Below are 20,815 nucleotides of genomic sequence, written 5' to 3' on the forward strand. Positions count from 1 at the left end.
ACATGAAATATATAAACTGTTAAAAAAAAGACCTTCAAGTAAAAATGAGAAACACGTGAAGGTAGCTTGTTGTCAACCTACTGTACAGTGCTTAAAGGAATGGTTTGAAATTTTGGGAAATTATTTGCTTTCTTACAGAGACTTAAACGGATTAGAATGATACCTTTCCAATGTATGTCCCTTAAATAAGAAGCTACAGCCAGGAGTTAGCTTAGCTTAGCATAAAGACAGGAAACGGGGAAACTGTTAGCTTGGCTCTGTCCAAAAGTAACAAAAATTACATGTTGTATGTGTTGAACTATTTCTTGGCCGGGTGCAGTGACTTCCTGGAGTCTTGTCAATACTGTGAGGTTGCAACCAGTGGAGTCTCCAGGAAGTCACTGCACCCGGCCAAGAAACAGTGTAACTCCCCATAAAACTACAACATCGCCTATTCACACTAAGACTTAGTATGAAAAATCAAGATATAACATTTTTGTTAGTGAGCTTTAGAGGTGCTGGCACTGAGCCAAGCAGCTGTTTCCTCATGTTTCTAGTCATTACGCTAAGCTAACTGTCTGTTGGCTCTAGCTTAATACTGAATGGAAAAACATGAAAATGGTATCAATCTTCTTATCTAACTCTCACCAAGACAACAAATAAGCATATTTCCCAAAATTTCTGACTGTTCTTTAATATGAAAATGGCTAGCACTGTTAAAACTGATCCAATGAGTCAATTCACACACACACACACACACACACACACACACACACACACACACACACACACACACATACATACACACACATACATACACATACACACACACTTGAAAAGAGCATAATTTCTGGTAGATTCTTGCTGTATAAAGACTATAAAATTGAAATTTCTTGGTATATGCTCCTAACACGTGATTATATCATCATATATAAGTCAACAGCCCTCATAATTACTCAGTGGAATGTACTGTACTACAGAACAGCTATAAACAGCCTCAAGAAAGAAAGAAATGCCTGCAAATCCAGCAAAGAGACTGAAATATGCACTAAACCAATGCCACTGGGAAATCCTCACACACAAAATCAAACATGTTTCCGTGGGGACTTAAAACATATATAAAACATCTCTTCTTAGGAATAACCAACACTGATTTAAGGCCACAGCGGCATCTGATACAAGTCACTTACAGGCAAAGCTGAAAGAATGAGCAGGGTACCATATCAGAGAGAAAACATACTCCCATGTAACCCAGCAGTGGAATGTCTCTACTCTGCTCTTCCTTACATTAAAAACCTGATCAAGTACTGAGATGCATCTTTGTGAAAATAAAAGTTTCCCAGGATTATAAAAAACAAACAGACAGGAGACTTTCCAGTTCTTCCATCTCCAAAACCTCAAAAATAACTTTAGCTTTATACATCCATAATATAAAGTACCTATATGTATCTTTTATAAAAGAATCTCCTTGAAAAATACAATAAAATTAGATTTTAAAAAACTATCGTGCAAATTGTAGTATAACATACTTTAAGACTGGAACACATCACAGGGTGGTGTGCAGCAACTGTTCTGCCACCTGCTCCGTCCTGTGTGCTGGATGAGCAGTGTGGTCAGACTTGAGTATTTCCTCTGAGTTTCTTGTGTATTTGACACACTGCGAGCCGCCGTCAGGGGGCAGGTTCAGCTCGATGCTGTCTGTCTGTGTGAGCAGAGGCGTGGAGGTGATCCAGCTGGACAGACTCAGATCTGACGGCTCTAAAGTCTTATCGAGACTCCCAGAGTCTTTGGTGGGAGGAGGCTGTTGCTCCCCTGAAAGTGGAGGAGCGTCTTTGGTGTAAGGGAGAGTGTCTATTTCTGTAGGAACTAATGTGCAGAGATCTGAGAGGCCCTTCTCACTGTCTGTTGGCCCCAGGGGGCTTCTCTGGCCCCTCTTTTCATCTGTTTGTAAGGCAGACCCCTGTGATGTCTTGGAGCTGGGGAAGCTCCTCTGGTCTTTTTTATTGCAGCTTTTGGGGGTGGGCTTTGTGAGGGACAGGAAGGGAGGTTTGGGGCTGAGCGGTGACCCCACCTTGACCCTGCTCAGACTGAGGATGTTCCTGCGGGTTTCAGAGGGGAGTTTATCCAACTGCCTTCCAACTTGGACTGGGCTGGGAAACAGCGTGCCTTGACACGCCCTGTAGAAATATCTGGAAAGGAAAGCAGAGCCAGACATCAGGACACACTTCAGCACTATTCCAGAAATGAATGCCAGGCTCATGGGATAAACATGAAAGGCATCTGGTGTTAATAACACGTATAATTCATGACACAGATCATAAATATTTGTGAAAGGAGCTTGTATATTCAGTCAACCACAAATCAAGCAGTGTACCTGGGCAGCAGCGCTGCTACAGGTGTGATGACACAGAGCAGGTAGAAGAGGGGGTCCTGGAGCAGCCGCTGCATGGTCCAGTAGGGGTTAGATGGGGAGTAGCAGGTGGGGCATGAGGCGTTGTAGCACAGAGCCACAGTGAAGAATAAAGCTGTACTGAAGCCGATAGACAGCCAGTTCATCCAGGTCTACAGTGAAAGAAGACAATGAGAAGTGTTAGGATTATTTACTTTGTTCAGTTTTCTAAAATAACTACGACAGAACAGAGTGAACATACAAATAACTTTGTAAAGGTCTAAATCATAACAAAGAAGAAAATAAGATTTCCAAGGAAGAAAACATAGTTTTCATATTTAAAATTCCTATTAAGTGAAGGTGGACATGATTTATCCACAAGAGACACATACTGTTGTACACATACTACATTATGTACAACATGTGTATTGGCGGCACGGTGGTGCAGTGGTTAGCAAAGTTGCTTCACAGCAAGTGTTTATAGTACAACGCACAGATTATCAATACAATTTTAAATCTATAACATATTATTACATTATAAAGTTGTTACGGTGAACATGTAAGCAAACAGTTGCCTATTTAAACATCCAGCAGACACAGAGCAACATTAGACACTACCACCTGATACATGTATGTCCAATATTTGCTCTACTTTTAGCTCTGTTTTGGTCTCCACAAACTCTTGAGGGGAATATCTTCCAGGCTTCTTGCTGCTAAATGCTCCACTATGTTCACCAACTAGTTGCTAACGTTGTCTGTCTGTCATTTTGTAAAAACAAACAAACAAAAAAGCTGCCTGTTGCAGCTAGAAACCCAAAAATGAAGTTACAGTTGTAAAACCAAAACAATGAGCTGAAAGACGCTAAAAGACTACATGAAGCTGAGAGAAACTGCTGAGTCGGGTGATATTTCTCTGTGTATTTGCCACTGTGAGTGACATCTTTCCCATTACTTGCAGTCATTTAATAGATCATTAATATGAAATATTTTAAGTGCAGCTTTAATTTATCCCCTCCTGACACACACACAGAAGCAGATAATTAACAGCCTCACAGCTACTGTATGCGGGAAGAGAAGGAGCGCTGCCTGCTGTCACCTCAAATACCTTAAACTGACTTTCACAGCCGTTTACCAATCCTGCATGCATTATGTTCTGGAGCAGCTAGAGAATGAAGCACCTGCCAGATGAGCGTTTGGAAATGTTTACCTTCAGTCGATGCTGTTCAGTGTGAATACTTCTCTGCACGAGGGCCCATCATGTCCAGGAAGGTAGTTAGTGAAAAGGACATTTTTCATGTACAAAACTTGTCAGGCTAAATTTACAGCCTCGGCATAATGGAAAAGACTGATTCAATGCAGGGTCATAAATTTAAAATGACTCATGACCAAGACTGCCGTTTACGAGAACCATACGTATATTACCCAAGAATAAAACCAAGGTAGTGAGATGTGTGTGTGTGTGTGTGTGTGTGAAGATGGGGGTGTGTGTGCGGGCGCGGGGGGAGGTGGGGGGGGGTACCTGTGTGGCAGTGTGAAGTACTGGTGTGTTGTAATGTAGTATAGACTGTTTGCAGAGGGCCTGGACGGAGGCAGACACACTGTCAAGCTGATATATAGGCCCTGATGCTGCAGTGCTTTCTAGTTCAATCTAATCAGCCAGAGTTAAACATCCATGTGCCTGTCAGCCTTCACACCAGTGCCCTCGCAAAGCCAAGATGCTGAGACAAAAGCAGCACTGAGAGAGATGAGGCATTTCTTTGTATTGGGCTGAAGTAAAAAAAAATCTTATGTATTGTCATCAACAAGTCCACAATTAGGCTTCTCACCCAGGTTTTGGTTTCAATGCCCAAGTGCAGCAGAATGGTGAATAAGGCGAGTGTGGTGATGGGAGTTCCCCATGTAAACAGATCCACGTCAGAGTCAGCATAGGCCTGGAGGATGAAGAAGAAGAAGAACGGGAGGAGACAGCATGGAAAGACGGGAAATGATGAGTAACTGAGATCAACATGGAATTACTGAGTAAAGATGAGCTGATGGAAATTAAAGCCAGACTCACAAAATAAGGAATGAAGAAGCAGATCAGACTTTGATAGAAGGCATCAATCATGTTCATCCAAAACATATATGGCTTATATTCCTGTAAGATAAAACCAGAGATTCACAGTCACATGCTTCATCAATGTGACAGAGCAACAGAGCAGAGGTCCACATCACAGCAGCTGGACAACATGATATAAAACATGTCGTAAAACCAAAAAAAGCTAAGCTGAGAGCTGAGCTTTTGGAGCTCTGTGTAGTAAACACTAATGATTAGTAACATATTTGAAGGAGAGTAATTCTGCAATGTTTTCCCAATTCAGTTCAACACGGCCATTGAAAACCTCAAAATCCTTGATAAGCGTACATTTATGGTGCTTTTTACACATGCAAAATTCATGAACTCACAAAAAAGCTGACTTGTCATTGTGCAAAATTTATAATAATACAAGAAAGATGTTTGTTGTAAGTAATAATGGTAAGAAGAAGAAGAGTCTACATTCTCACAGCTCACAGCTGGCTCTCTGAGGCTGTACTTAGGCCATGTGGTGCTTTAAGCTAAATGCTAACATGCTCACAAAGACAATGCTGACATGCTGATGTTCAGCAGGTATAATGTTCACTGTGTTCCCATCAGTGTTAAGCATGTTAGCATGTTAACATTTGCTAATTAGCACTAAGCACAAAGTAGAGGTAAGGGTGATAGAAATGTAATTAATTTTGCTGGCACTTAATTTGACACATTAAATTTTGACCTGATGATAGCACTAGAGGAAAAGTTAATATTATTTCAATTGATCCTGAGGGGACATGAATATCTGTATTAAATTTAATGACAATCCATACAATAGTTGTTTAGATACAGCAGCAGTCAAAAGTTTGGCAACACCTTCCCATTCACTTGAATGAGAAAGTGTGTCCAGACTTTTGACTGGTGATGTATTTCACTTCAAACCACAAATGTGAACTTCATGCTAGCGCTAGAAAAGTCAGGGTCACCAAAGTCATTAGAAAACATCCTCTGGGAATCGTGAATGTCTGTAGAAAATTTCATGGCAATCTATCCAATAGTTATTGAGGACATATTTCAGTCTGAACCAAAGTGGTAATTTTATGTCTAATTTTAGACACTTTTTCTCCAAGCAAACCTCATTTGCTCAAAACCCTACACAAGGTCCATAAATCTTATAAAATGTAAAAAAAGAAAGCTTGAGCTTGAGGGTTGGAAAAAATAGTTTGACATAACAAATTCTTAACATAACATCCGTACACTAGATTTTCTCTGGAGTTTTCAGCCAAATCTCATGGCCTTCATCTGCAGAGAGATGTGTTGCGTCATGATGACGGTCGAACCATCTTTATAACAACTGAGCAAAATCCAACTCCTGATGAAATTCACATGTTTTGGCTGAAAGGTCCAGAAGAAATCTATTAAGAGGACCTTGAATTCAGAATTTTTTGATAAATGAACAAAAAAAAACCCAAAAACTTCAACAACACCTTCTCAAAATCTTGTAAGTAATACTTTTGCATTTTTTTGATTTGTATACAGTATATAGTTTAGTCTTTATAGTTTCAAACTTGTGTACCATTTAAAAACACACATTAGATTTCCTGTAATGAGATGAATGTAAATGTCAAGTCAATAGGTATAGAATTTGTCATTTAGTTTCCATAAAGCAAAGATATTGGACAAGCTGCATCAGTTGAGTAAAAACACATCTTCCTTTACACTACTAGCTTCATTAAACACATATTTTAACATATATAAAAGCAGAGGGACAAAGAAAAAGGGACAAATACGACATGTGAACCAGACCTCAGAGTTCTGGCCATTTGCATAGAGCTGAGGTAGTTGTTGGAGAGTCTCTGCTGACACGTCTTTGTCCAGTGTGCCAGTGATGAGTTGTGGGAAAGCGGAGAACATCAGGTTGAAGAAGATAAGATACCACTGGTCAATCATGGCTGAACCTGAGAATCCACAGTAGAACTGATACCAGAAGATGAGCGCTACAAACATCTGTGGGAACAAAAGATAACAGGATGGATTCACATGAAGAAGCATGACGCATCATTTCAGCGAAACTGTTTCCCAACTGGTCAATTCTCACCCAAACCGCATATTTGTGTCATGATATTAGCTATGTTCGCTTTCACATTTGGATTACAATATTTAAAAAAGAGCTTACAGCATTTTTGTAGAAGAAATACAGAATCATGTTAGCCAGGCGGGAGTAGCACCAGTGTCCGTGGACCAGCAGGAGCTTCTGGAGATACCGGAAACGTGGGAGAGCAAAGTCGCTCGCCATCACCGCCTGCGAAACACCAGAGGGATCCAACATTCAATCTCCTCCATCCTCCACCTCCTCTCTCACATCATCAACACGCCTGACACAGGCAGTTATTAGGAAAACAACTGTTGCGAATGGCCCACACCGCTGCACTTTCTTTTTGATGAATCTTCAGTGGGAAATAATAAAATAATCTTTCCAAAGCAATAACCCTTAATTGGTTTGTCCGGCTTTTGGGATTCATCGTTACAAGCAGTGAGAGTCTGTCAGTCTCATCCATCAACATCTAAAACAAAACCCTCCCTGGGGTGAAGTCAGGTTTATAACTTCCTTTTTAAACGGCATGCTAACCTTTTATAACACATCTCAAAAGTCAACATTATCCGTCAACAAGAAAAATAACAGCAGATACCTCGTTGTGCAGCTCCTTGATTTCTGCTGCGCTCTAATAACGAGTTCTAAACGACTACATGGGGAGTGCGGTCCTAACGGAAGAAAGGTCTGTTAATCATAATGCAGAGTGTGCTGGCCTGAGCACGGAAATGTGCATCTCAGCACACCAAGGAACCCCGAGGAGTGACCGCTGTCTCATTAAGACCACGTTTGATTAACAATGATTAATCTGGCGGCTCAGTTAAGGACAGGATACTGAGACTTTAACAGATGTGCTACACAGCAGCGCTCCTGCAAAGCCTCCCCTGGAAGTTAATTGGGAATCTCCATCATCGCTATGCAAGATCACCTTCCCGGAACAGGGTGCTCGAATGAAATGAGCAGGGGGGGGGAGGTTTTTTTTTTTTTTTTCTGCTGCCATTTCCAAAGATGCTACCTTGGCTGTTGCATTGGCCGTGACCTCAGAGCAGGGAGAGACGCTGGTGTGGATGGATTCGACTCTGAAGCAGCCATAAAGTGTACTGCTTCTCTGCAGGACACAGAGCAAGCTGCCTGAGTCAGCAACACACAGGCAATCCTATTTAGAGGATGTGTACGGATGACTAAAACACACACTTAAAAGTAATTAAAACCCATTAACCATGCAAAAGAATGCCAGTGTCTTCCCTTATCTTCTCTCCCTTAGCTCCTTTCACTCTTGTCTTTTTTCTTTTTTTTAAGACTCATCCACTCCCCCTTCTCCATGTCACTCTCTTCATCTGTCACTCACATTCCTGGACAGTCCCGCCTAGATTTCTCCTTACCTGCATGCCCTCCTGTCCAGAGATCCCCACGCCCACATCAGCGACCTGGATCATACTGACATCGTTCGCTCCATCACCTGAGATTAATGTAGTAAGAGAGAAAGAGAATAGAAGTGACACAAGGGGGAACTTTATTGAGCGTGGTGATGGCAAGACATGCCTTCATGTGCTATATTGCTTTATATGTGGGAGGGACATCAAGAATTCATATAACTGTCAGGTCCATCAGCTGTTACTGTATATTGGTTGTGTGAGTTTATTATCCTCCGCTGTTCACCAGGTGCCCCTCACCAGCTCCTCTGGTTGAGGCAGCACTGTGAAAGCTGCCAGACCTGCTGCATTTTTATTTTTTATTTGTTTCTGCTACACTTTGTGGGCTGCGGATAGTTTTTTTGTCACCACAGGTGGTAGAGTGGGAGGTGAAGTGCTGGTGGGCAGAGAGGGTTTTGTTGTTGCGATAGTAAACAGCGCTGGAGTGGCAGCACAGGTTGAATATGTGAGGTGGGTGTTATATTGTTGCAATGCACCAAAATCTATCCAAACATTGTTACTGCAGCAGTGTTTTACTGGCATGTAAACAGCTTCACAATAGATTTCAAATGAGGACTCAGATGTCTAACAGTATAATGTCTTCTATTACAAAATATCAAAAAATGTAAGTAATTGGGTATTGGTAATAAATTAATTAAAAGAATAGTTTGATATTTTTGATGATACATTTTGCTGAGAATGAGCCGAGAAGAACTATACCACATTCATATTTATGTGATTAATGTAAAACTAGCTAGCCAATTAGTTTAGCTTAGCATGATGACTGTGAAAATCAACCCATACAGAAACTGAAGTGTAAAAATGTCATGTTGTTGTTTTATGTGGGGTTAAGTGATTAACAGTTCCTAAGCAGGGTGGAGTAACGTCGTGGTGCTGAAGCAAGGAGCAAATCTAACAAAGTTGCTGCTTTTCTGAACTGTCAAAACTAAAAGACGCTGCCAATCTGTTGATAAGTTTTAATTGTTTAGTATATAAAATAGCATAAAATATTGAAAATGTCCATCACAATTTCCCAGAGCCCCAGGTAACATCGTCATTGCTTGCTTTGTCTGACCAATAAGGCTGCAACAATTCTTTTCACTATCAATTAATCTGACAATTATTTTCTCAATTAATCAATTGCTTGGTTTATAAAATGTCACAAACTGTGAAAAACACCCATCCTAATTTCCAGAGGTGAACTGTTTACTACTGTTTCACATAAGACAAAGAATAACAGCAAATCTTTGCAATTAAGAAGCTGGAACACGGTAATATTTTGCAGTTCTGCTTGAAAAAATTACTTCAATGATTGATCCATAATCAAAACAGTTGCTGAAAATTTTTCGGTTGATTGACTATTGGATTAATCGGCCAATTGTTCAACTTTACATAGAAATATTCAATTTAATAATCTGAAAATCCTCACATTTGAGGAGCTGGAGTCAGCAGATGTCAGTATTTTACTTGATAAATGGCATTACATGAAATTGTTATATATAATTCATTTTCCTGCACATTGACAAATCAATTGAATTATCTCAGCACTTCTGACGTGCATTAACATAATTACTTATTAAAATCTTGCTTATTGTAAACTTTTTCAATTGCTGTAATAGAAAGATATGCAACTACACATTAAAATGTTCTACATGAGGTAAAATACAATCAACATATAGACTACAGGAGTCTGTATATATATATATATATATATACATAAGGCGGATGAGGTCTGATAACCTGCTGTTGTAAAGCTAACATCACTGTTCTGATGGTTGATAGAGCTTCACCATCGCCTGCGGTCCTCACAGAGATGTAAAATCAAAGAGTGTGAGGAGCTACAGTGTTTCCTCCACATTACTGCTAACATAGCAATGACAGAAAAATGCTTGCCTGGCAAAAAACCGGATCCTCCTGAGTGCAGCAGGAACAAATAAATGGCAAACAGTGAAAAGAGTCATAAGTCACATTCACTTGTCACCTCCATTATGCTGCTGCTTCGTTAAGCCAAAATGCGTAATTACTAAGGTGCCTTAAAATAACATTGTTTTGACTCAGTGGTCACAGCAAGGATGCAGTAAGTATGAGAGTGCACTCCTCTCTAACCTAAATTTCAAAGCAAACTCATATTGACCCCATAGAAGGAAGAACACACTGGAGCACTCACTTTTTCTTTTATTTATTCGTCACTTAGTTTCAGATTCTGTGGGCGAGATATAAATGTGTTTGAGCAAAAATATCAGACTGTGTGAAACACCTTCAGGTTGTTCACACAGGGATGATAAGTTCCAGTGCAGGCTTTAGTAAAGTTTGGTAGATGACATGTAGCCTTAGATCTTACAGTATCTCTACAGTCTCTTACCAAAGCCTGAAATTTGTGAGTCCAGTCTTAATATAGAGTTTGCTTTAAAGGGGTACTCCAGCGTTCAAAGTCTCAAGTCCAATCTGCAGGAGCCCAAATGCAGGATGTTTAATACTTGTGCAGTGAAAATGAGGCTTGGCATTAGTTCACGTTAGGGTGTGAAAAGCAAACTAGTTAACACTTAAAAAAAAAGCAATAAACTATCTAAAGAAGTCACTGCTGAGGTGAAGGTTTCAGACTTGAGGCTCGACACCTGGTCGTTACTCAGTGTTCCCAGAATCATTAGTAACTAAACCTGAGTTTTGACCAAACAAACCAATCTGTAGACTGATTTCTAACACATTAAGGATGTATAGAACCATGTTAACTTTTCACATTTGAACACCAGTGTACAAATCCATACCAAACCTGTTTCTTATATAAAAGGAAAATAATTGAAATTTTATGATAAACTACTTTAAGAATTAAATTAGTCTACTTAAGTAATAATCTCTTTGTTTGAATTAATAAGAGTTTTGAGCTTTTCTTCACACTGATCTTTTCACCTGTCAGCAGCTGTTTGCTCAGGCGTGTTTTGATCTGTCTGGATGCTACTGGATATTACCACCTGGTGATAGCCTAAAGGTGCAAGAGTACAGCTTTTAGTTTAAAATCAATAAGGTAATAAGGAATGCTTCATCCCAAATTTAGCTCTGAACAGCCGCAAAGAACAAGACTGGAATGTATTTCACTTCTAGGGCAAGTTATTTGTTCACTGATGGAACATTTTGATTACCTTTATTTAACAGATATATCAAAATATGTGTATTAATTGCAAAAGTCTTATTGTGATCTCATGTAGAGCTCAAAGAAAAAGGGACATTACCCATATGAATGTGTGTCAAAGTGGATCTTGTTGACCTGTGACTTACCTATTGCCAGCGTCATGACCTTCAACTTGTTCCGCACCAGTTTGACCACCATGCTCTTCTGCAGCGGTGTGGAGCGGCAGCAGAGCACCGAGCGGCAGCTTCTGGCAACAGCCAGAAACTTATCCTCCAAGCTCTTGTCCAGGGCATAGGCCAAGGTCCGCCCATCAATTACCAGACCCAACCGGTGCACCATGAAGGGCGCAGTGTGGGAGGATGAGGACGGAGATGAAGAGGGATAGATCTCGAAGGGCGCAAAGTTAGTGTGGAAGGTCTTGGCAGCCTGGTCTGCAGAGCTGCAGAGGAATTTGGCCTGGATGTAGTGTAAACTCTCCTCCAGCAACAATGCACACGCCTCCTGGTTCAGAGACAGACACAGAATGCGTTGGAGTTCAGGACAGTAAATTGTTTAATATCAAACTGCCTGACCTGGTTCACATCTGGCAACCAGATGTGTCAACAGCACAGAATTAAACATTGCCGGTCCTAAAATGACCTGAATTTGTGGAATGGTCTGGATGTGGAGCTAAAATAAAGTACAAACATAAATCAGTTCAAGAAGATATACAAAACAAATATTTTTAAGAGATATGAGGATGAGGAAGGGTTGTGTTAACTGTATAAGTTTCATTTTATTGACACCGGATGGATGTTTAATTTGTACATAGAATTGGGATAGTTGTTTATAAATTGTATATATGAGTTTATGGATGAGGAGTTTGGACAGGGGTAGAAGAAATAAGTGTAAACTTCTTCCTACTCCTTTTTGAACATGTAATATTTAATTTGTGTTGTTAATGAGAATTTGTTTATTGAGTTTGTTGTATAGGTTTATTTCACTTTATTGTTATTCTTGTTTTGTTTTTATCTGTTTTTTAATTTTTACATGTTTGAAATAAAAATAGACTAAATAACCTCATTTTTTAGTAAAGGTGGTTATCAATGAGCACATACAATACATTATGTTAAAGGAATAGTTTGGAGAAATATGTTTTTCGCTTTCTTGCCTTCTTGCTGAGAGTTGTACAGTACAAGAAGATTTATACCAGTATGAAGCTACCGCTAGCAGCTGCTGAGCTTAGCGTAGCATTATGACTGAAACAGCTGCTATAGCCAACCAACTCTACATGCTACCTCTAAAGCTCACCAATTAACATGTTATATTTATTTTGTTTAATTGGCACAAAACCTTCCTGGAGTCTTACTGTCACTTGAGCTTTAGAGGTGGAACCAGACTAGCTGATTCCCTCCTTTTACAGTCTCTGCTAAGCTTAGCTAACTGGCTGCTGGTTGTAGCTTCTTGGTCAACAGACACACTCATGCGAGTGGTATTTAATCTTCTCCTTTAACTCTCAGCAAGAAAGGGAGTACACATATTTCCCGGAATGTCAAACTATTTCTTTAAGGATAAAAACATTAAAAGAATTTTTTGTGTTATATTTCTTTTGTGAAGCTATTGTTCTGTCTCCTCAGTGAAGCAAGTCTGGCTTAATAAAATCCTAGAAGCCGCCATTCACCTGAGAGTCAGCATTCAGTGTCAGGATTTCCTCCTCGGGATCCAGCAGTTTGCAGGCATACGCGATATTGACAGCAGTTTCCTGTTTGTCGCCAGTCAGCACCCATATCTGCAGGCCGGCCTTCCGCAGGGAGGCTATAGTTTCAGGAACGCCGTCCTGCAGCCGGTCCTCAATGCCTGTTGCTCCTGTGGGTGAAGATACACGACTGTGACAAACCCCCCAAAACATCTGCAAGATGAGCCAACATTAATATACTACACAAATTACCATGGATATTAGGGTTTAATCCCAGCGTCAAATGTAGCATTGACATGGCATCTTCTTGGGAGGCCTAAAAATGAATAAACAAATATAACTATTACCTAAAAGCTGGAGGTTTGTCTCCAGACGCAGGGCTGACTCAAAAAGCAGCTCCTCTCTCCCCTGGATGGCCGTCTCAGCCTCCAGGTGACGCTGCAACCAGCAGGCATATTCCTCCTTGCTCAGAATCTGAAACAAACACATAAAAGTTTATACAAACACAGACACACACACACATCCATACGCACCATCGTTTGTTAAAACATTAAGGGGAAATTTCACAGTGGAGCAGCTTCTCATTCTCTGCCTACATGGCAGAGGATCCATGGGAGAATGTGAGACCTTGAGAAGGTGTTTTATCACATTGCTTTGGTGACGGGCTTTGCACAAGCAGGGATATAATGAGCCTGACTTGTGAGAGCATAAATTAACAGCCTGGGAAAGTGGCACAGATTGCAGCTGAGTCACGAAGAATGTCACTTTGGAAAGGCCGGCCCATGTGATCATCTGCGCTGGACTACAAACACAAGCTGCCAAATAGCCACTGAGATGCATCAGCTCCTCTCTTCTAAAGCACTTTAATGAGAGAGGGCATTTGTTCAGCACTTCTTAAAAGGTTTATGGATCCCTGTTACCTTTTTTGCAATGCACAGTGTGCGGAGGCCATCTGCAGCGTACAGGTTTAGGTAGTTCTGGGTCCTGTAGACAATCTTTTTCTGGCGTTTCCCTTTGGAGTTACCTGGAAAAAATAGAAAAGGACAGAAGAGAAAGATTAAATATCCTTGTTTTCAGGGAACTGGCATAAGTAGTTTAGCATTTTGGTTCCAGATTGCCAAGGGCTTCTTCCAAGAGGCACATGAAAGCCATCTGTCTTCACGCCTAAATTAACCATGTATGCTGCGCCTCAGTATATTTCACCAAGTCTTCATATTACTCATCGAGCTGAGACTGGACAATACTGAGCAAAATAAGACTTTAAAGCTCATTGAAGAAAGATTTTTACAAACATAACTGACCTATTCTATTTTCATATGATTACATATGACATATACATGTTTTGAAGTATCATGTGTTGTTAGTCTTGCTTAAGTGTGTCTCTGGTGTAGCATCTTTGGCATCTTTCTGGCAGGGGGACAGTACATAAACAGATTGGCCTTATCAGTCTCCTGACACAGATGCACCAGCCAACACTCGGATTGCCAGCCTTGTAATCTCACTAATAACACACCAGCTTGGCAGGCACCGCTACACATGCACCGCCACGCAAAATCATTTTCACTGAAGGGAGCAAATTAACAAAAAACTGTCAGTAATCTAAGGAATTCAAACACTGACAGGCTGACTTGTTTTCTTCACCGTGATAAAAGACTTAAGATCGTCCCATTTAAAAGTAAAATGTTCAGTTTTGCTCGCTAATGATTCTGACTGACAACTCTACTTTCAGTAGGATTTTTGTTGTTTGTGATAGAAACTCTCTTTCCTCTTTGGCTGAGAAAAAAAAGCATTTCCAAGGACAGCAGGAGTTTTCCTTTTTTGACAAATAGCTGCTGGGACCAGACAGCCTTACAGACGCAGGTGGAACTACGCATAATGTTTATTTTTCCTACCCATGAAAAAGGGAAAATCCACCTAAAAAAGTATTCATATCCTGTATGTAAAACCTGTATTCACAGATTGCTTTGGTCACTTGGCAGGGGAAACAAGCTGTAAACACAACACTAACATTTTCTCAGCTTTTAAGTAACGTGTCAGCAAACGGTTGCTTATTTGATCATCCAGCAGACAAATATTCACTCTCTTTATAGTTCTGCTTTGGTTTCCAACAACTCCTGCCTCTTCAGCCGCTAAATGCTCCACTGTGTTCACCTACTTGCTCTTAACTTTGCTTGCCTGTTTGTTATGGGGCAGTAGGGTGCAGCGGGTTTCTTTCTGAATTCAGCTGCCTGTTGTAGTCAAAAAACGACAGCATGAGAGGGGTGAGAATGAACCAAAACAATGAGCTGAAAGACGCTAAAAAGCTCTATAGAACCGAGGAGATCCTCAGAGTCAGGCAATAATTATCTGTGAGTTCACCACTATGAATGACCCCTTACGCATTTGATCTGCTGTTATTATGAAAATATTGATTACAGCAGCTTTAATAGTATTTTTTTTACGTTCAAATAAGTTGTAAATGCAAGAACTGCGAGCACACAGACCCAAGCTTAGAATCTAAAGGACTGCTTGTCATCAAGATCTAATATCTTCAGTGGAAGACTTTCAGTGAAAATGGTGCATTGAGATAAATAACATTACAATTAAAATTCTGTTTTAAGGTGGAATTCTCTTTAAAACAGGAGCCTGCAGCAGGAGCGAGACTGCAGTTACGTCATGGCCCACGCTCCAACTTCTAAGCCCCAAGGGTCTACAGTGAACCTCCAGCACCTCCATGCGCACTGTTATTAGTGACACTGAACAACTCCCGTGTCGCCTGAATGGAGCCATTATGGAGGTCTGTGTTATGAGGAGTCTCAACTCATTCTGAGCTCTAATTGGCTGGTTTTACCCAATGGTAAAACAAAGTAGTAAGCTGTCTCTGCGAGGACACACCCAGCCAGCCATTAGAGCTGCTGAATTGAGACACATGGTGGAGGAAGGGTGGGGTGGGGTGAGAACTGCCTCGATGGAGTCTCTCCTCTAGCGATCAGCACCGCTTTGTGAATTTTAAGTAAGTGAAAAACTTCTGAAAATGGCATACTGTGCCAGCTCAGGCTTTGCTCAATAGAAGGCAATAAAAATGATGAACAATCAGCACTCCCACGGTACCTAAATGCAAAGGGACCTGCGTGGTCCTCGTAATGGAAAATCGATACAATAAATCATATTGTAATTCAGAATTCCTCCAAAAGAATAGGACTGCACCTCAGCTGGAAAACATGCCAAAACAAGATGGGAGTGCTTTCCTCCATTGATGTGTTGCTGTCTTGATTCAGCGTAAGGGGATAATTTAGCTGGAAACCATTTTACCGCAAAGCCGAGATGCCTTGTCGAGATGAACTGCTTGCCTCTAATGAGCGGGAGGGAGCCACTAACCAGGCATCTGAAATAAATGAAATACCCACACCACATGACAGCATGCTTTTACTGAAAGGAAGTCAAGACGAGTTGCTGCGCAGGTTGATGCAGCCCATCAAAATATAAATATGTGGAATATATATCACCAAGTTATGGGGCTTTTACACCCAGTACCACATCACGTTCTGAAAATAAGTCTAGATCTTACTAAATCATGAGCCGTGTGTGGAGAAAAAAAACACATTCAGATATCTTGTGAGGAGCTCTCTGGTGATTTAGTATTACACTTTCATAAATTTACACTGACTTATTATGAATGAACCAACAACTGTAAGCATGAAGTCATACTGGATGACAGGTAACTCACTGATTGGACAGTTTGGTGAATCAGTACAAGCACTACAAGGACCCACTTGGGGAAATTAAATTGTGCAAACTCTATCTAGGCCTAAGTGATGAAGAGCATTATTAGTGGAGACTGCAACTGGACCTTAAAAGGGACAAAAAGGAGGTAGTTAATGTGTGGTCGCTATGTTTCACTCACTTTCTATTAGGGAAATGCTCAAAAATAAAGAGCAGGAAACAAGGTCAACACACCTCTGTTTAAACTGCCTTTCACATTCTGAGGTATCAGAGAAAATCTCTGCGCTCACGTGCTGATGCGCATACATGTTACCATGGTTACCAAAAAGTAAAGCAAAGCTATATGTTGCTTAGAAAGTTGTGGAGATTTTATTAACAAATCAGGATCAGCAGATAGATTTAATAGTAGTTTATCTTTTGAATTCATACTAAAATTACATATTTATCATCAAAAAAAAAGAAAGATTGACAGCTTTCACACCAGCATAAAACCAACCAAACAGTAACTGTACCAGAGTACAAAACCAAACCAAACAGATTAGACATCACCCTTCAACTCCACTTGCCCAGTTCATAACACAGGCTCTCTGTTAAAAATTTGTCTCAAGCCCTGATGACATCATCAGGGTTATTTTCTCAGACTTTAAAAACCTCCTTCCACAGCCACAGAGGACACAATACAACGCTTTTCTAGGCTGAGCAGTAGTATAATCGATGGACCGCTCTGTTAATGTGTGGCCACAGAGCACTGGTTCAGTAATTCTGTTGCAGCTTTTCCAAAAAATAGTAGATAATAGTTGATTGATTGATTAAGTCAGCTTCTGAAATGTGAGTGTTTGTTGCTTCTCTCTGTCTTATATTATGTAAACTGAATATATTTGTGTCTTGGGCTGTTGGTCGGGTAAGACAAGCAATTTGATGTCACTATTTTATAGACTAAAACCCTTAATCGTGTAATAAAAAAAACAACAAAATAACAAACAATGAAAATAGCCATTACTCGCAGCACTACACTACTGTGTGCTGTGTTAAGTGTTCAATGGTTGTGCTGAAACAGTTGTACTAAGCACCTCTGGACAGATTGTGTACAGAGCATTAGTGAAAAGTGCCTGTGTAGCTCTTAGTGTGCCTGGAATACTAACAAGCTGGTACACCTTTGCCATTAGGATGTTAAAGAACTTGAAGCGTACGGAAGATCAGAGAGGAAAAAATACACAAGGAAGCCCGGAAGTTTATTTGTTTTTTTTTTAAAAGGAGCAATCAAAGTAGCATTGAATTCTGCAGCAGTGACTTGCTCTAAAAATACTACTTACGTAACGTGCTTGTTTATAACTTTACATCAGTGGAAAACATGAAGGTTTGGGGTGAGAGGTGGGCAGTGAAACCTTGAGTGCTCTATAAAGATAAAGACCACCACCCTGTGCAGGCATGTTGGTCCACAGACAGTGCAAGCACTCAGGAAAAGAGCAGGCTCAAGAAAACGTGTTTTCACTGTGTAATCACTGTTTTTCACAAAACCCAAAGCAGCTACAACAAAAGGCAATCAATCATTTAGAACTGACCAGTGTCAAGTGAAAATATTCTTAATTTGTTGACATGTCCAGTGAGCCCATGTGCCAAGTGAAGATTACATCAAATGATTTGTGGCCAATCTCTGGTCCACAGCCACCATTCATCAATTCTGGTGGAGACGTCTGCGGACGTGATACAGCGCCAGCCGCACAGCACTTCAACCCAACAGCAGTGTCGTCATTTAATCAAGAGAGTACCATCTCTTAATTGACCTTAACATTATGATAAATTCCTAACTGGACACCACAATCTGACAAACTGCAGCTACAGTGACAGTATAAATGAGCGTTTTCCTACCTGTGTCAGGAGGTTTGATAAGGTCCATGATGACAGAGTCTGCTCCTTTGGTATAGACAGTGATCTGGTCCGTCAGAGGGTGTCTCACCACCACAGACATGCGTTTCCTGGTGGAGTCGAAGCCCAGTGTGTGCAGCAGCTCAAAGCTCAACTTCCCCAGGTGGGGCAGTTCCACCGTCACCTGGTCAGGGAGGCGTCCGACGAGGGAGCACTTGTAGGCCCGGGCAGCGTAGACCAGCGCTGCCTCGTCAGGCGACTCGGCCTCGTAGCGCAGCTCGCCCTCCTCCAGGGCCCAGGCCCTCCCGTCGTAGCAGGGCGGCACAGGGCTGAAGGCGTGCTCCAGGCCTCTGGGAGAACGCTCCTCGTCCAGCTTGGTGAGCGTGCTCTCTGCCGAGGGGGAGGACAGCATGCTGGAGCAGCCCTTGTTTGAAGAGCGGTTGGTGATGAGGCTGGAGGAGCTGCTGCTGTTGGAGCCAGAGGTCAGACGGCTGGGGGTGAAGCGTTTGATGAAGTCCTCGATGGTCTTGACTGGGGACTTCAGCTCAAACCTCATCCGGACCTGGAGGACATGAAGAGACACAAATGAACAGATGGTAACTGAGTCAATCATACTGATTCAAACATCATTACATTTTGCAAATTGTGCAAATTCTACAGGTCAGTTCCTGTTGTACAGAAGACTTCTGCTCTGATGAAAATGCACCTCCTGGATTCATTCCTTTAGCCAATTCTTTATCCCAAGGTGGTGCAGGACAATAGCAGAGCGAGTGACTCACTTTGAGGTCTGCTGGCAGCAGGAACCTCAGTTCTCACGCATACTGTATATATGTATATATAAATCATTCAGGTGCTAGATTAGCCACAAGGGCATCATAATAAAATGTGAACAATTACACTGGCACAGAGAACAAAAAAGCACAAACAATACAAAAAGAAGAAGGAAAAAAACAGAAGGTACATTGTTCTGTGCAGATTTTGTCTTATCAGATAACCTTCAAACAGAAGAACAAAGAACATAAATAATGTGTCACAGCCTAAAGCGTAATCTGAACAGATTTGTGCATCTGAGTGGCAGCACAAGCGAGCTACTGCACAGTGTGGCGAGGAGAGGATATCACCTCTGAACAGGACAACCACACCCAGGCTCACACAAAAACACAAAACACGGATACACACATCAAAGATGCAGGCAACAGAACAGTGAAAGCTACGTGCAGAAGGAGACTTTGTGAGTATTTTTGAAAGGTTTTTGTGCTATTGATAGTGTTTTTCTTGGATAACTAGTAAAACACACTTAATTCTTTTTGTCAAAAGATGGAAACTACATCCATGTTGTTCAAAAAAAGAAAAACAAAATGCGTGCAAGATTAGAGAGGCCCTTGCATTAGCGTTTTGGAAGGATATCAGTAGAATTAGCCCCTACTGGATCTCCCACTGATGCTCCCTATCATACCTCCCAGCTTTCTAGACATTAATCTTGTTTTACAGCCAATCTCAGGAGCATGCTGACACAAAGAAACTAGTTCAAAGACTGCAAACGAACAGAAAAAACAACAACAGCAAAAAAATATAGACTTAGACTAAAGTTATTAATGTGATTTTCTAGGAGACAGTGCACCGACATCTGTAGGAATCCTCAAAAGATATGATACCATATTTTTCTCACAAAATTAGGTCATAAATGAGAAATATGGGGTGTCCTGGTGGCTTGGGGCAGCAGTTCCCAACTTTTTTTTTTCTTGTGACCCATTATAATGAACCAATGAATGTATCCTGTCATACAATATCTCTGCACAGTATGGCATCCTGTGCAGTAAATACGGTAGCAAGCTGGCGATGGTCGTCAACAACTAAAAAGGACTTTCATCAGAAGGCCACAGAGCCTCTTGTGAGCTCGATTTATTTTAGCAAGAGAGCTCCGATGCATTGATATGTTGTCGGCACAATATTATAAGTTTAGCTGCTTCACTGATCCAAGAGACATGTCTATTAAAGTAATTAAACACAAGGCCTGCTTTAACTGCTAGTTAGACGTGACAGTCTACTTTCACACAAACAGAACACACACGGGTAAGAAAGGCAAGAGTCAAAGCAGAACCAGTGAAAAAACAGACAATTTCAACTGTCAGCTCTTACAGTTACATTCAAATTCAGTGTAAAACAACAAAAAACACTTCTCTGTCAGTCCATCGGACCAAATCAACAATCTCATTAATTTCTACATTGGGATAAAGTCGTCCCATATTGACTGGAAGTAGGTGTGAGATTTTGTTTGAGGTGACTCTTACTTTTTGCCTGGGCTGGTTTGGAGAGGACACAACCACCGTGTTGCAGATGGTTAAAGCGATGAAGAAATCAATGATGTCAGAGAGATCAGAGGGCAGCTGGGACATAGGCTGGCTGTGGAAGCGCATGAAGTCCATCTGACTGCTGCATTCATTGACTTTGTCTAGGAGCTGAGGGTCGGGGGTGATATCTTTCTCCTGCATGACAGATGAGAGTTTATCAGTGGAGAGCAGA

At 41.1% G+C, this 20,815-nt stretch overlaps 1 protein-coding gene across 2 annotated transcripts in view; it reads right to left on the minus strand.

Moving 5' to 3' along the window:
- Window positions 1-314: 314 nt before the first annotated feature.
- Window positions 315-20,815, minus strand: part of atp10a (ATPase phospholipid transporting 10A) — a 32,476-nt gene continuing 11,975 nt past the window's right edge. For both annotated transcript variants that reach the window (XM_042416447.1, XM_042416448.1), the window contains 13 exons: window positions 20,584-20,778; window positions 18,296-18,854; window positions 13,645-13,748; window positions 13,072-13,198; window positions 12,710-12,894; window positions 11,196-11,550; window positions 7,893-7,969; window positions 6,595-6,720; window positions 6,225-6,425; window positions 4,425-4,505; window positions 4,195-4,299; window positions 2,354-2,541; window positions 315-2,168 (listed from right to left, as the gene is read on the minus strand). In XM_042416447.1, the coding sequence (XP_042272381.1) occupies window positions 1,526-2,168; window positions 2,354-2,541; window positions 4,195-4,299; window positions 4,425-4,505; window positions 6,225-6,425; window positions 6,595-6,720; window positions 7,893-7,969; window positions 11,196-11,550; window positions 12,710-12,894; window positions 13,072-13,198; window positions 13,645-13,748; window positions 18,296-18,854; window positions 20,584-20,778 (2,946 nt within the window). In that variant the 3' untranslated portion in view covers window positions 315-1,525. The remainder of the gene's footprint in view (window positions 2,169-2,353; window positions 2,542-4,194; window positions 4,300-4,424; window positions 4,506-6,224; window positions 6,426-6,594; window positions 6,721-7,892; window positions 7,970-11,195; window positions 11,551-12,709; window positions 12,895-13,071; window positions 13,199-13,644; window positions 13,749-18,295; window positions 18,855-20,583; window positions 20,779-20,815) is intronic.

This window comes from Thunnus maccoyii, chromosome 7 (genome assembly GCF_910596095.1).
Source record: "Thunnus maccoyii chromosome 7, fThuMac1.1, whole genome shotgun sequence".
Classification (NCBI taxonomy): Eukaryota; Metazoa; Chordata; class Actinopteri; order Scombriformes; family Scombridae; genus Thunnus; species Thunnus maccoyii.